Source organism: Pithys albifrons, chromosome 7 (genome assembly GCF_047495875.1).
Source record: "Pithys albifrons albifrons isolate INPA30051 chromosome 7, PitAlb_v1, whole genome shotgun sequence".
In the NCBI taxonomy this organism is placed as follows: domain Eukaryota; kingdom Metazoa; phylum Chordata; class Aves; order Passeriformes; family Thamnophilidae; genus Pithys; species Pithys albifrons.
The window spans coordinates 43,659,572-43,674,949 of NC_092464.1; the positions used below are offsets into that span (position 1 = coordinate 43,659,572).

Genomic DNA, 15,378 nt, shown 5'->3' on the forward strand with positions numbered 1-15,378 from the left:
AAGCAATTTCTGGCTGCCAGAATCAAGCAGCCTCCAAAGCAGATTGATTCTGCAAAAGGAAGTTATAGTACAGTCTGTCAGGTTGGGATTTTCCTTCTTTTTTTTTTTTCTTCTCTCTGGCTGGTTTCCATATTTATTTAGTGCTTTCAGGTGCTGTGTGTGTAGGGTTTGTTTTGTTGTTTCTTTTAAGTATTTTCTCATGTAGTAATTATCTTGTTTCAGAATTTGAATATATATTATAGATCATCATCTCTGTGTTACTGTTTACTCATTTTGGAAGTTTGAAAGCTATTTGACAGTTAAATCTTTACAAAACTAGGCAAGTATTAATGTACCTCAGTAGCTTGTCTTTAGGCAGTCCTTCAGGGGAGGCTGAGGTTGGACATCAGAAAGAAGTTCTTTACAGAGAGAGTGGTCAGGCATTGGAATGGGCTGCCAAGGGAGGTGGTGAATTCTCTGTCCCTGGAGGTTTTTAAGATGAAACTGAATGTGGCACTGAGTGCCATGATCTGGTAATCACAGTGGGGTTGAACCAAGGGTTGGACTTGGTGATCTCGGAGGTCTCTTCCAACCCAGTTCATTCTATGATTCTTAGCAAACATTCTCTGCTCATTGTTATCACATACTGGAAAAGTACCAGTGAGTGGAGCCCCCCCCATTCTCTCCTTTCTCATTGGCACTGTGTGTAGAGCCTGTGTTTCAGCTTTGCAATTATTTGCTCTTGTTCTTTTATTGCTTAATGGACCAAGACAATTCTTCCTTTAACCAAAATGAATAATTGAAACTTTATTCATTGTTTGCCTTCAAAGATAATGTTTATACCCTTTTCCTGAAAGCCACTCACCCACACATACTTCTAATTACTATCACTATGCTTTATTTTCTTACTACTGCTGTGAAGTAGAAATACCACTGTCAAACACTACATTAAGATATTTAAGTTGGTCTCAACCTGTATCTGGCCTCTCACCAGCATTTTCTAGGACCTTGATCAAGGCAATAATCAGTGTCTCAGCTCTCTGGAGTGCAAACTGGAGGTAACACTGAACATCTTTCAAAGCCTGGAAAGCTCAACTCCTCGATTTTTAAAAAAACAATTGTCAGACAGAACCCAGTTGAAGTGCAAACTATTATTTATATAATAGTGATTATATAAATTATTATGAGAATGTTTATTTTAAAATGTTCGACTGAGTGATCTTTTATGATTGCCATTAGGGCTGCTGGAGAGGGTGATGGTAAAACAAAGGGCCTTGTAAAATTGTTTGCAATCATTCCTCCTGGTTTCTAACAATTTAAAACTGACACTAGTTCTCAGCTAGATCTCCAGACCTACATGTTCAGATTTCTTTTCTTCTGCAAATAAAATCTTGAGGAAATTAATTTTAGGTGTCACAATATGATAATCTTACCTAAAATTTCTTACATTGAGTATCAACTGATTGTGTAATTTATTCTGAGTATGTGGCAAAATGAGTGAAATCACACCAGAAGACATCTCTGTTATTTGAAACTGGCATTGTTTGATTTGAAGTTGCATTTTAGTCTCAGTTTGTTGTCAGAAATTAATTTGCAAAACTAATTTAATCAAACCTATGTCCTAACCCTACCAAACTGTTTTCTCAGTGAGTCACTAATTAAAAATTTTAGTTCATCATTTAATAAGCAGTTGCTTAAGGTAGTTCATGTAATGGGGTTTTTCTGTATTTTTGCATATATATATATATATATATATATATGAATGTGTGTATTTATATGAAGAATCCAAGTTTGTGCCTGCATTTATGGAAATAGAATGATGACTTATCCTGTTTATAAAGTTATCAATTTGTTACCTGAATAAAAATATTTTAAATTAAAAGGATACCCTGATAATGAAATACCCTTCCCTGAAGAAAAGGTCATACGATTGTGATTTTGCTTACTGTAATGTCACTGTGCGTGCTACTATCAAAAATATTGCTTATACCATTCACATTTCTTTATTCTTCCAGGTCTCTGGGATGCATTTTGTATGAGATGTGCTGTATGAACCACGCATTTACTGGGCAGAATTTTTTGTCAGTTGTGTTAAAAATTGTGGAAGGTGAAACACCTTCTCTTCCTGATAGGTATCCAAGCAAACTGAATGCTGTGCTAGGCAGGTATGTTATTTTGTTTAGCAGCAGGATTTTCAGTTAGTTTGGAAAACTGCTTCATTAGTAATTTTGGTTTTTAATGTTCCAGCATGTTAAATAAGAATCCTTCATTGAGACCAGCAGCGGCCGAGATCCTAAAAACACCTTATATTGATGAACAGCTAAAGGTATGCAAGGCAAATTTATAGCTGCACACTTACCATTTGAGTACGTGGTTTGCAAAAACAGAATGGAGACACAGAAAACATGCAGAGAAAAAATTATTTAGATAGCAGTTCATGGAGCATTAATCCAGGGAACTTTCCGAGCTGTAGTGCAAACATGACTGAGGGTATGAGGCAGTGAGAAATGAAACCCTTGTCACTTGATGTGCTGGATGTATCTCCTCTTAAATGTTATGAGCAATAAGGAAAACAGACATTTATGTGTAACAAGAGCAGATCATTTGGGCCTGGGTACATCTATCTGTGAACTGTTCTGCTTAGCCATAATTTCAATGAAAACCAATGCATCTTGCACTTCTGGCCCCTGCTTCACTGTATGTATTATTCAGATTTCTCAGAAGGTGGGGAAGGAAACTGCCCAGTCAGATTTTACAGTGGGACTGTGTTGGGGAATAGCTGAAGAGTCAAGATAACTTTAGCATCAAATGCTGATACCCCTTCTATTTTATTTCCTTTCAGAAATTACAGTACAAGTGCACAAACATGACTGTGAGAGACAAGTTACTTAAGTGGCAGAAAGAAACTACTCCCATTTTTGGTGCTGTGTAAGTATTTTTACCAGTTTTATGGGCAGCATATATGAAATTACACTGTTGCCAAATAGCATCATTCACACTTGTGTTAATCTCATAGTGCTTTATAATCAGAGGGACCCATTCCCCAGAAATACAGATGAGAAATCACATTAGTGAGTTGTGTAATTTACAGATCAAATATTTTTATTGTATGACTGTCTGAATTGTGTGTGCATGTGTAGTATATGCTTATGTTAATTTAGGACCAATTGGTATGCAAATTGTGACCTTTGTCTTAAAATTTTGAAGGCTTAAGTCATCATTTTAGTTATGTCCTCATGGTTTGAAGTGTTGCTGTTTCTGTACCTACTAAAAATTGCATGTGAAAGCTGTTTCCTAAATGACATCAAACTAAAAGGCATATAAACTTAAACTAATATTCACCTAATATGTTCATAAGAAGCTATTATATTTGTCTTGTAACTATAGTGAGAAATTAAGGCTAGTGATGTTTCTTGGCTCTTACATCAGGAGTGTCTTTGCACATGATCTCTCTCTTAGGCACTGAATATATATTAAATTATTTAACTGCATTAAATTACAATGCTGCCATGTTTAAAGCAAATGTCAGCATGGGCAATTTAATTTTGCCTCTGTAAATTAGCTCTGCAGTGGCATTGGCAGCTGGCCCTCCCTTTTGCTTCCCATCCCTGGGTTTCCTGTACAGGTTTTGCTCAGTTAGGAGCTACCATGCTCAAAATTAGGAGTTTGTAATCCTGGGAGGAAGCAATGGATATTCTTGTTTCTTCTAAATAACTTTCAGTTCTTCAACAGCTCTCTGAAATTTCTTTTGAATTATCAGGTAACAGCAATAGAGAAACCCATGCTCCAATCCAGAATGAGCAGTGCCTTTGAAGTAACAGGTTTTTTGTGCCCTCTGCCCTTGGGCAGGACCCACACCGTGGCATTGTGGTCACTTTGCAGATGCTGCCAATGCTGCTACTTGCAATCATCCCTTCAGGAGAGGTCACCAGCTCCAGCTTCTCCTAAGAGAGTGTTGTTTGCTATCAGTGGTAGGAAGAAAGCAGAGTACAGACAGTTGAATTCAACACAGCAGAATCTTCTGTGTAGCATTTTACCCATTATAACTACCGGTAGTGTAGCTGTAGGCTCTTTTCTCTACAGATTGTGGGTTGGGTTTCCACCCTGTCACTCTGTCCTTGCTGCCTCTTGTTGGCAGAGAAGTCTCTGTCTTTTATGAGACCAAAGCTCTCAGTTTCGGTATGAACAGGTACATTTAGTATAAATAGGTTGTTGAACGTTGCAAGCACTGATGTAAAATCCAGCAATAATTAAATATATTCAAGTTGATTCAGTTAACTTTGAAAAGATTCCTGACTTTTCAAATTAAATTTAGTTAACTCCAGAGATGTTCCTTGGAGATACACTGCAAATAGTTTTGGGGCACTGAGATCTCTCCCAAATATTGTGCCAACTACATCTGAATTATATTGGGTATTTAGTGCTTACTGAAACATGGAGTATGAGAATCTTCAAGAAATTTTTCATCTGTGCCTTTATCTTGTGGGCACAAGATGTCAAATTTTCTGGGTGCACCAAAAAGATTGCAGCTGCTCTGAGTAAACCACGTTGTTTACCTGCAGAATATAAACCCACCCTTCAAATAGCCCCATGCTTCTAGAACAGACTGGCAAAACCACTTTCTATTGTTTGCTGATCCACTGTCATTAGTTTAAATATATAGAGTCTCATCACCTGCCAGCATTTATTGACCTGGCCAGCATATGGGGGGGTGACATTCATGTGCATCCCAGAGTCTCTGACTATACTTGTTCAAAAGCAAATCTCTGATCTCTAAGATGAAGAGCAAGGTCTAACTACAAACATCCTGTCCTTACACTTTTATAAAAAGGAAATAGAAAATCAGCTGCTGTCATGCAGAGGTCCAGAGCTCCTATAAAGTGTGGAACAGTGAATGGCAACTGTTTTGGTTTGTGTGGAAATTTACCTTGAGGTTTTAAAATTCATGGCATTAATTTGAGAAAAAAAATTCTAGGAGAAGCTTTGCTATAAATTATCCTCACATGTGCTGCAGTCTGATTATTTTTGCCCAAGTGTTTGGAATATGCAAGAAGTCATAATCTTATCATTGTACTTATGAGAACATTAGCTGTCTGTATTGCTACTGGTAAGCAAAATGCTGAGTGATTTTTGCAATTCCCAGATCTGAAGAGGTAGGTAAAATAAACTAAAAATACCTGAAAAATGGTAGAGAGTTGAAAAGAGGAGGAGAAAAAATTTGAACATTCCCCACATCTGGTCCCAATAGTGTACAAACTGTTACTCGTAGTGGTGTCCTCCTCAACCATTGCTACTTTATATTTAAAATAAAAAATAAAAAAGCAATAAAATATTACTTTTTTCTCACCAGGAATTCTTTTTGCCATGTATGGTTCAGTCTAATTCCTTCTAGTAAAGGCCTCTGATGACTTACTTTATTCCAGTGCCATGCAAGTCATAAATTTTAAATGTTTAAGTAAGTATAAAGCTGTTCAGGTTCAGTTTTGACTTGAATGAGAAATTGCTTTTTTCCCCAAGAGATTCTTATAATTTAACTTAGTTTTTTACAGGGGACAAGAAATAAGTCTACATTATTCATACTTGAAGAGTTAGTTCCATTCTTATGAATAATTGAACTCTTCTTGTCTTTGTCCTTAATCTTTCATATTTCACACTAATATTCATATCTTTGCACTATTTGAAAAGCATAATGAAATCCTCTCTTGCTCGTTTATTAAAATCCTGATTTCAAAGTGATAGTCCAGAAGGAGTGTTACAATTTGTATGGATACAAACCTGGGCTTTAGATTATCAGAAGTGAATTTATCTCATAAGAGCAAAAGCAATAATTTGAACTGAATACTTGGTATCATAAATACATGGTATAAAGAATATATGTTGGTGTAGGTGAAATATGAATGCCAAGGCATTTCAGACTATGACTGAATTTTTGTAATTACTTTAGGATGCAAGATAAAAATCTGTGATTACTATCCTTTTTCTGATAAAGGACTAATATTGCTCTCCTCTGTTGATAAATACAGCTGAAATACACAAGTCGATAATTCATGCTCAGCTTTCAGAGATGGTCTATTGAGACCGTTTTACAGGTGAATTGTTATTATTGATTAGGACCAGAAATTCAAGAGGACAACATGATAATTATATGTGTCATTAAAGTCACATTAATATTCTCTTTTATCCTAGACAGCTTGTAACAATCAATGTAAAATGAATGAGCAACATTGCTTTTTCCTGTGGCTCTCATTTAAAGACTGGCTTTGTACTTCCAATATGCCTAGTTATTCTTCTATGGATGAGTCCACCTTTTTCCATCCTCACCTGAAATGCTCCAGGTTCTTCACAAATCCAAGTTTAAATATTTCAGTTTAAAAGGGGAATTTGCTTTCCAGACTAAAGTCTGTTTAGTCTGTTACAGCTCCAGTGCCTTTCTAATTATTCCATTTGGAATGTCACTGTTTCAGTATCAAATCAAAATGCTGGTTATTTGCATTTTCCATGAAGATATGTCTGCTGTGTTCCATTGCAGGCAGAGGAAAGTTCATTTGCAGACTCTGCAGGAACTGTCTGAGGTACAGAAAATGACGCCGCGGGAGCGGATGCGGCTGAGGAAGTTGAATGCTACAGATGAGAGGGCAAAGAAGTTGCAGTAAGTTGTGCCCTAACCACACAATTTCCCCCCTCCTACAGTCTAATGGGAGAGTTAGAATTGTCAAGGCAGAAATAAAAATAGAAAAGGTCTTCAGCTACTCACAGTGAATGGGGATTTTGGATGACAATAAATCACAGTAATTATTTATGTAGGAAAACAGTCAGAACATTAACCTAAACTGGTACTTCGAGCACTGTGTTTCTGGTCAAATAAGTGTATGAGAGACTCCCAGATGTGTTACAATAGGAGCCTTTTTTTAGTGGCTTATTGTTTTAAGAATTGCACTGTCTGAGGAGTTGGACATTTAGTTACAATCCAGCTCGTGCCAATTGTTTTGGCCCCAGAGGTTTTCCAATGGAAGTTAATAGCTCAGAGGATGGTCTTCTCAAAGGGTCAGATGGGGTAATCAACTTGCTGTAAAGGCTTTATGATTTCTGGTGTTTTATCGAGTGAGACATAATAAAAGGTTTTGAAGGGCATTATGTACTGTTTCTGATGCAATATGAGAAACAGCTGGAAGGCTGTGTGTCTATGCATTTTTTTTCTTTTTTATAAAAACCCAGAATACACCGTTTTGATGATACATTGGATATTTGCCCAGTTAAAAGTATTCAGTGATTTGTTTGGTGTGAATGGAAATTGGAAAAGCACCACATTCATTTTTAATTAATTTTAATGGTTTCTTCTAAAGCATTTTGCAAAGAGCAGTGTAAATTAACAAATTAAACTCAGTACTTATAGTGGGCAACAGAGGGAATAAGTATTTTTTATCATTAGCATCAGCATCTTAACCCTGTTGTACCAAAGCATATTAGCAATTTGGTAAGGCAATGGTGTCCCAGGACAGAAAAATATTGTGTGCTGATGTGAAGTCTGAATTTATGGCCTCAGAAACTCTGCAGCTACATATACCTGCAAATAATAGTAATTGCAGTTGAGAAAATGTGCTCCCCAAAATTGCATCCTAGCAATACTTGAGCCAACTCACGGCACCCATACCCAAAAGGCCTTCATGTCCTCTTGGAAAATATGTCTGAAGAAAATTTGTGTCTGACTGACAACATTGCATTTGGTACATAATTTTATTCTCATTAAAAAGTCCTTGAATTGAAACCACTGTATAAAAAGTATTAAATTTAACACATCTTCTGCATGGTGTTTTCAGAAATATGGTAGCCCAATTCTTTTACTAATGTGAAATTTATAAATAGGAAATCTGTCTCACTTTTTAAAAATGAATGGGGATTAGGAAGTAATACTAATTGTGGGATAGTTCTAGTTTGCTTTTCATTTTCTTTGTTTTCCTTTTTGTTTTCTTTGCTTTCTTGCATTTTGGTGTTTTCTATTGAGATTTTCATTGGGTGTTTTTTCTCCCAACAACAAAACTAAATGAATTGGTTTTGTAGTGCAAAGGCAGCATTAATATTCAAACCCTGTTCTTGTCATGAATCTTTAAATGGATCTACATTGAGTTCGATTATTGTCAGCTGACTCTGGCTGAAATTACTTGAAACGATTCAAAAATGATACCTTCTCAGACTGGAGCTCTGCTTTCAGCAGTGCAAATCTAGAGAGGGATGGGAAGGTAATATAGTAATGGAAACTGAAAAGAACCTGTTTAATATAGCACCTGTCTCAAGTGGTGTAGTTCCATACAGGAGGCCCCTGTACCAACTGCTGCAGTTGAGGTGTTCAAAGCTCACAAGTGTTGCATGCCTGGCTACAGCTGGAAGCACGTGGAATGCAACAGCACTGCATGGGGAATAAACCCCAAAGGACTGAAGATCTTTGGAAGAAATAGAAGAGACTGGGACTAATAATTTACTATTTCCTAATTATATCATGCAAACTGTGAAAGTAAAATGTAGTAGTGTTTGGAAATAAGGTTTGAAGTTGTGAGTTCATGAAAACTAACCTTATCCTGAGTACATGTCGTGAGTGTTTGGCTACGTGGGAACCTCGATATGGAATCTATTTTTGCACATCTGCTTTTGGAAGCTCTTGTGTGCACTCCCTGGTACCACATCCTAAGCACAAGCATTCTGTATTTACAGGCAGCTGGCAGAAGAGAAATATCAAGAAAATTTCAAAAAAATGCAAGAATTCAGGTCCCGTAATTTTTGGCAGCTGAATGTCAGTGTCCTACGTGTAAGTATGGGCTGTTGTTTTGGAGGCCTCACTTATGTGCATTCAGAGTACCACACTTTCCTGTTTCCCACATGCTTCCTTTAGCACAGTCCTTTCTGAGACTAATAATTAGGAAGTGCATTGTAGTCTGGACTACTCAGCTGAACCTGTGGGTCTGTGATGAGGGAAAGTGCCTTTAGTTGTTCAGATATGGTTCAACAAGCTCTCTATTCATTGCACAAATCTCTTAAGTCACCCTTAAAGCTAAATCTGCTCTCTGAAATGCTCTTACTGACTGTGTGACATCAGAGTTCAAAATACATTCATTTTCAAGATGTTGAGAATTGTCATCCTTTTAACACTCCAATTTGGCATGGCTGTTCATTTTTTTTTCATTTGGTTAAGAATACTAAAACTTCAACTGGCCTTTTAGTAAGCATAAATCCTTGGAATAACTCCAAGTACTAGTTGTTGTCCTTTGCTTTTAACCTATCTGCAGCAGAAGATGTATGAGGGTTGGTTTCTTGTAGCCTCGTTATGCTGTGTGCTGAAGGAATCTGCAACGATATGGAATCTCCTGGTCCTGGATTATCAGTCCATTAACCGAGGAGAAGTGTGTGCTCTCTGCTTACCCCGCCCATGTGGTCTCTGAAAGCCCCCAGAAAGGACACACAGGGACCACCAGTGAAGGCAGGAACAAAGAGCAAGTTTAATCAGGGGTACAGGTTTATATGGACTTTGGAGGGATACAAATTCACCAATAAGGGACAAGAGGGAAGTCTGGATTTGTGCCAGTAAGAGTAAGGGGATTTACATTCAATGGGAGGGGGTGACAGGAAATATGAGGTCACTGTCCTTCTCCCAGCCCCCTGGCCTAGCAGGGTATTCTGGGAAGAAGAAGCAGTGACTATGCACCTTTTACATTTAGTGCATTTAAACCACATTAAAAACATCAGTTGTTAAAGCATTCTCAGTGGCTGGCATATTTTCTTCATCAGCCCATTTCTGACATGACATCCTACAAGCCATGTATTGAGAATGCATTGCTACAAAGAAGAACCTGTTCAATTCTAATACCACATCTTATTGCAGAGAGAAGTGTCCATTTGGAAACAGTCAGTGAAAGCATCACATAAATAATGAGGGGTTTCTGTGCTTTGTCTTCTACCTTTTCTTTTACATTCTCTTTGGTTTCTATTTCCCACTGTGTGTGGAGGAAAAAAAAAAGTTAAATCTGTCTCTGCCTGTGGCTGAGTCACGACTGATCATTTATGAAAGCTTTAGGATTTTATTTCAGTATTTGCCCAGTACAAGTCCCAGCAATTGTGTAGATCAGGGCAACCCTTGTACTGTGATCCCTCTCAAAGCTCTAACTGCACCTGTTTCTCTGTGCTGCTGCTTCATTTGACTAAGGAATCTGATGAGCAGACTTCAGAACACCTCCTTCGTTCTCAGCCAGTCACTACATGGGGCTGTGTGTCCCTTGGACCTGAGGAACCACGTGGAAATGAGACAAGTGAACTCTGCATGTCTGAACTTACAGACCACGGTAAGAATTCAAATTCTGGTGTTGAAATTAAGATTGCTATCAAGAAATCACATTTGTCCCTTGTAGTTAATGTGTGGTGGGGAAACTGCAGCTTAAAAAGTGATCAGATTTGGAAAATTATCCAAAAAATGACAAAGAGAGAAGGAAAACTATCTAGGGGGTGTGTGTACAGCAGATGTGCAGCAAGGTTATGTGGCAGGAGCTCTGTGTTCCCAAAGCTGGAGTGGCCTCTGAGCAGACATGGAGATGAATGTACTTCCTCCAAAGGAAATGCTGAATTATAAGGACATAGCTTAAACTTTACACATATGAAATGATTGGTGTTAGAAGTGTTTCCTAAATTATCTTTTCTTTGCAAAAATGAGTACAAGAATTCAGAGTGTTTGCACCTTTGATACACTTTGATGCCATTTTCTTTAACAAGGAGAGAAGCAGATGGAAACTCTACAAACTATGTATATTCTCAAATATTTAACTACTGTCTAAAGACTATGAAGTACTATATAACATCTGTTTTTCTGTACTAGACAAAAAAATAGGTGAGCCTTTCTAAAAGGAAAGACTGTGGAAATGTTGTGCTTAATGAGGAGATTATTTTCAAGATCACACTTATATGTTTTGTTTCTACAATGTTGTGGAGTAGTCTGTTAGTCTTAAATATTTAAAAATCATTGTGTAAGCACTATTATGGTGAAAGATTTTTAACTGGATTAGAATCTTGCAAGTCTGCATTACTATAAAGTATGGAAACTACTTTTCTCTAATAGCACTGTCGTTTAGTGTTACGTACATCCATGAAGGTATAGGTATTAAATTAAAGGCATCAGAGTCAGTTTGTGGTGGAGGTGTTTTGGACTTCTTTAATAGCAAATGGCTTTTTTCTGTCAGTGTAGCCTCATTTATGTCTGTGTAGTTGGCTTTCTGTTTCACAGTATGAGGAGAGCTGACCTGTGTGGGAGAGAGCCCAGCTGCTGCAAATCCACCCTGGGGGAGGCTGGAAAAGTGTAGATACAACACTGAGGGAGAGCAGGAGAGTGGGTGGGAGATGTACAGGGAGAAGCATACAGAGATACCTAAATAGAAACACAACAACATGCATGAAAGGAAAGAAGCTGCTGTTTCTGCCTTTAGAGGTCATTAGCTGTTAAGGTATAATGACAGAAATGAGAAGCATTTATACCTGTGATGCAGAACTTGGGTCAGCCCATTGTTCAAAGCTGAATGCATGTCTGATTGCTTTTGCCAGAGTCTGTGACGTGGAAGAGCTGGGTTCATGACAGAAAGAATTTATGGATAGGCATGAGAAATTACACGGTTTATCTCCTTTGCTTTGTGAATACCTTGTTATTCCTGAAGCTGATGTCAAAGTTGTTACTCAGCCTATTCAGTATTCATACTCTTCTTTTCTTTAAACATTTCAGTGCAACCATGCAAATCCTACGTGTCTAATTATGAGGTTATTGATTGCACCTTTGTATTTGAAAATGTAGCAACTGTTCCAGCTGTTGATTTTCCAATAGAATTTGTTCTTGATCAATGGCCATATGATAACAAGACAAAAAAACCCCAAGAAACAAGGATATAAAATGGTTTTAGGAAGTTGTCTTACACATTAATAAACCTTGCTTACCCATACTAGGTTAGCAGAAGATGTTAGACTATGAAAACCAGACTAACAAGCTCTCTAGTTAAACTAATAACTAAAAACTTTTGAGGAAGGGGAGAAAATGCAGGAGGAGCTTTTAAATTATTTCAGGACAGACCTAAAAAATCCTTTCAGTAATGGGAGAAGCTGGTGGGGAACAACTAGGGATAGTACCCCAATCCCTACAGACATGGAGGAAAGGTCAAACCATCTTTGGCCCATAACCTGCAATCCTTAAAAAATTTGCTATATGAGCAGAAGAGAAGATCAGGATCTGGAGTACTGAAAGCCCAGGCTCTTAAAGAATTAGGGAAAGGCATAGGGAATAAACCACCTTGCACTCCTCTTTCACTGAAAATTATCTAAAACATGATGAATCACAGTTGTATGTCGTTGTGGAAGGTGTCAAATACAAAGCTCAAGGATTACATTTAGTTAGTAGTTTTAAAAACTGTGGCATCTTGATCCAGTTTTAGCAGTGGTAGTTACACTTAACTGAAGGTTGGGAAAAACAAGGCAGTGTAGTTAGATAAACAGCAATCACTATGATAGTTTGGGGCTGTGGATTTCACGGGGGGCAAGTGTCAGCAATGTCAAAAGCATTCCACTGCTGTAAACGTCCCTGTGTAGTTTAGGCTTCTTTCCATGCTTTATGTAATCAGCAATGATATTCTGAACAGTTTTTATCCTAAGTAGCAGCATTGTGCACTGGAGAGACCATTTAAAAGAGTTTTTTGAAGTCACCCATAGCTGACCGATTTGTTGGCCTTGAAGCATGTTTGTTTTCTGGAACATGAAAGATGTGAGTGCTTTTGATGTGGAGAAGAACTCAGTCTACTACAGAAAAGCTTCAACAAGAGTGGTGGAAGTTCTTGAGAAATTTAAAGAAATTATCTGATTCTTGCTGTTACAGGGAAATGCTTCAGGCAATGTAAATACTGGTTTTTTAACAAAAAAATGTTAGTTTTCCAGCACCGTGTTTCTTACTATGCCATCCAGCATTATTATGCAGATTTATTCTTCCTCAAAGATGAATAGAAATGCTGCTGAGTCCTGTGGGACTGGTTGAGAGCACAATTTTTAAATGGGGTTGCTCAGCTATCACTTGCAAAGCCACACAAGCTTCCAATGGCTTGTGCACCTTGGGCAGCTGTTGCCTTTCTGCCTGTTCACTTCTGAGATTTCAGGCACATGTTCTGCAGCATCCTTCGTGCCTCAGCAGAAAATAAACAACTTGGGCAGGAAGAGGAGATCAAAGAAACATGAACTTCAGCAGGCAGAAATCATTTTGAAATTCTTCTGTGCTTGTGGTACTTAAGAAGAATGGGTTCCAGTTCTAACCTGGGAGTGGGCAGCAGTGAAAAATTATGTGAATAGCAAGTCATGCTATTTTTGTTCTAATAAGCCAAGAGATGAAGCTGTGCATTAAATACCCATATTACAGAGGCATTATCTTGGCTTCTGTTGGTGCTCTGCTAGAGAGAAAAAGTCCCTCAATCCCACCACTTTCTCACCATTTGCTTCTCCTCCATGGAGTAAAGTACAAGGTTCTATTTGCCCACCAGGCCCAGACTGTGACTGCCAGATGCATCTACTCACACTGTTCCTTTTCTAAGGAATCTGACCTGCTTTGTGTACTCTGGAAAGCTCCCCATGCTTCTCTGCATAGAAGGCTGTTCCTAGGCCAAAAGCCTGCAGTGTGTATGAACCTTCTTATTTCTGGTTTAGAATTACTTCTGGCTGCTTCATGCCAACATTTTTAGTTGCATTGTCTTACTGCCTTGCACATTAAAAACTTCTCTTCTTTGCTTATTCTCCTCATGTTTTTAGAGTCAGCAATAATATAGTTGTCTATAAACCTCTCTGTAACACCTTTGTATTATTCATACCTTCAAGCACTGACTTTTAGCATACCTAGACCTTTCTTCCTTATTCCTTTCTTAATATGATTTACAGCTCTTACCTCCCAATTGACAATAGATTGTTTTGGTTTTAATGCTTGAAGTTTTAAACTCACAACTCTGTTCTTTAAATTTTCTTATTTTCCATTATTCCAGTTGTCAGGGTCACCAGTGTTTGTTCTTACATTATCCTGGTTCTGGGGTTTTGTCTCTCCTGTTCCTTGGTCGAGCTGCATTTTGCACACATATGAGAGCAAAGGTTTCTCTTGGTTTGGCTATTACTTTTCTCCACACTGCAGACCTTCAGAGAGCCTTGGCAGATGGGTAGGTAACATTCCTTGCAATAGTGAAGGTGTAAAAATGCACTAAATTTTATATTTCTCTTAAGTTCCTAGAATAAGTTTCTTAACAGTTTTGCATCTTTAATCATACAATCTAGAGTAAAAAAATACTTACTTTCTGTGTAAAAGACAGACAATGAAGCAGTGAAGCAAAAGTTAGAAAAAATTACTTCTATAATTCCTATTAATCATATTAAGTAAATAAACGAAGTATATTGGCTGAACCACTGGCACAGTATATACTCTTACTGTTTTTTTTCGGCTACTTTGGCCACTAAAACAGTCCTTGGAATTGTAAACCTTTGTAATTATAAACCAATAAGAATTGCTTTACTCATTTGTAACTATGTTATGTAATAGCTTTAATTGGCATTTAATTTGTTAGATTGGTTAATTGAAAACAAAACTTAAATTTTATTTTGATCATGAGATATTTATGGAAAAATATTTTGTAGTTGTGTTTAATATTCATTGAAGAATGTAGATGTCTCCATCTCATGTGTCCAGGAATTTAAGTAATTGTCATCGTACAAATAATTTAACACTCGTGTGGACAGAGCAGTTAAGGATATATTGCACTGCTGTGAGTAATTTTAGTTTAATGTAGATACTTTCATGTCACTTCCACCTCTATTTTCTCCAAGTACAAGCAAGAGACAAAAGAGCTGAAATAAGATTTGTATTGAGATTGTCCACAGAAATGCTGAGCAACTGTCAGTGTTAAATACAAATAGTCATATGTTGAAAATACACCTCTACACTTCATTTGTTTTTAAGGAGCAGTGTAAAATGGAATAGATAAAGATTAATAGATTTCCCTTTGTGTTTCAATTTGGATTTTTTGTCTTCTGCTTCATTTCTCCAGCTCATTTTATTGACTAATTCTTTCTGCATATTAAAAAGTATATTTTGCAAGTCATGGCAATGACGCAGGGATGGGCAGTGCAAAATGTGTCAGGATGAACATATACCTGTATTTTCTCTTCCTGATGATACTTACCTATGAAATAAGTAATTCATCCTCTCTTATCAACATCAGAAAGAAAAGCCACCTTGCAATGAATTGCTTAACATCACACCCCCCACCCCATTTCTTGACTCATTGTTCTAGAAACTCCCTCCGTTTGGACTAGGGTAAATATGCCAATGTACATTTTTCTGGAGATTGCTGCATTTTCAGTGCA

The 15,378-nt window shown here is 37.5% G+C and overlaps 1 protein-coding gene across 3 annotated transcripts in view; it reads left to right on the top strand.

The window, feature by feature from the left end:
* The window catches only part of NEK11 (NIMA related kinase 11), a 77,314-nt gene that overhangs the window by 30,695 nt on the left and 31,241 nt on the right, over nucleotides 1-15,378 (top strand). For all 3 annotated transcript variants that reach the window (XM_071560252.1, XM_071560254.1, XM_071560253.1), the window contains exons 7-12: nucleotides 1,995-2,144; nucleotides 2,227-2,305; nucleotides 2,822-2,907; nucleotides 6,509-6,628; nucleotides 8,686-8,779; nucleotides 10,172-10,307. In XM_071560252.1, coding sequence (XP_071416353.1) covers nucleotides 1,995-2,144; nucleotides 2,227-2,305; nucleotides 2,822-2,907; nucleotides 6,509-6,628; nucleotides 8,686-8,779; nucleotides 10,172-10,307 — 665 coding nt within the window. The remainder of the gene's footprint in view (nucleotides 1-1,994; nucleotides 2,145-2,226; nucleotides 2,306-2,821; nucleotides 2,908-6,508; nucleotides 6,629-8,685; nucleotides 8,780-10,171; nucleotides 10,308-15,378) is intronic.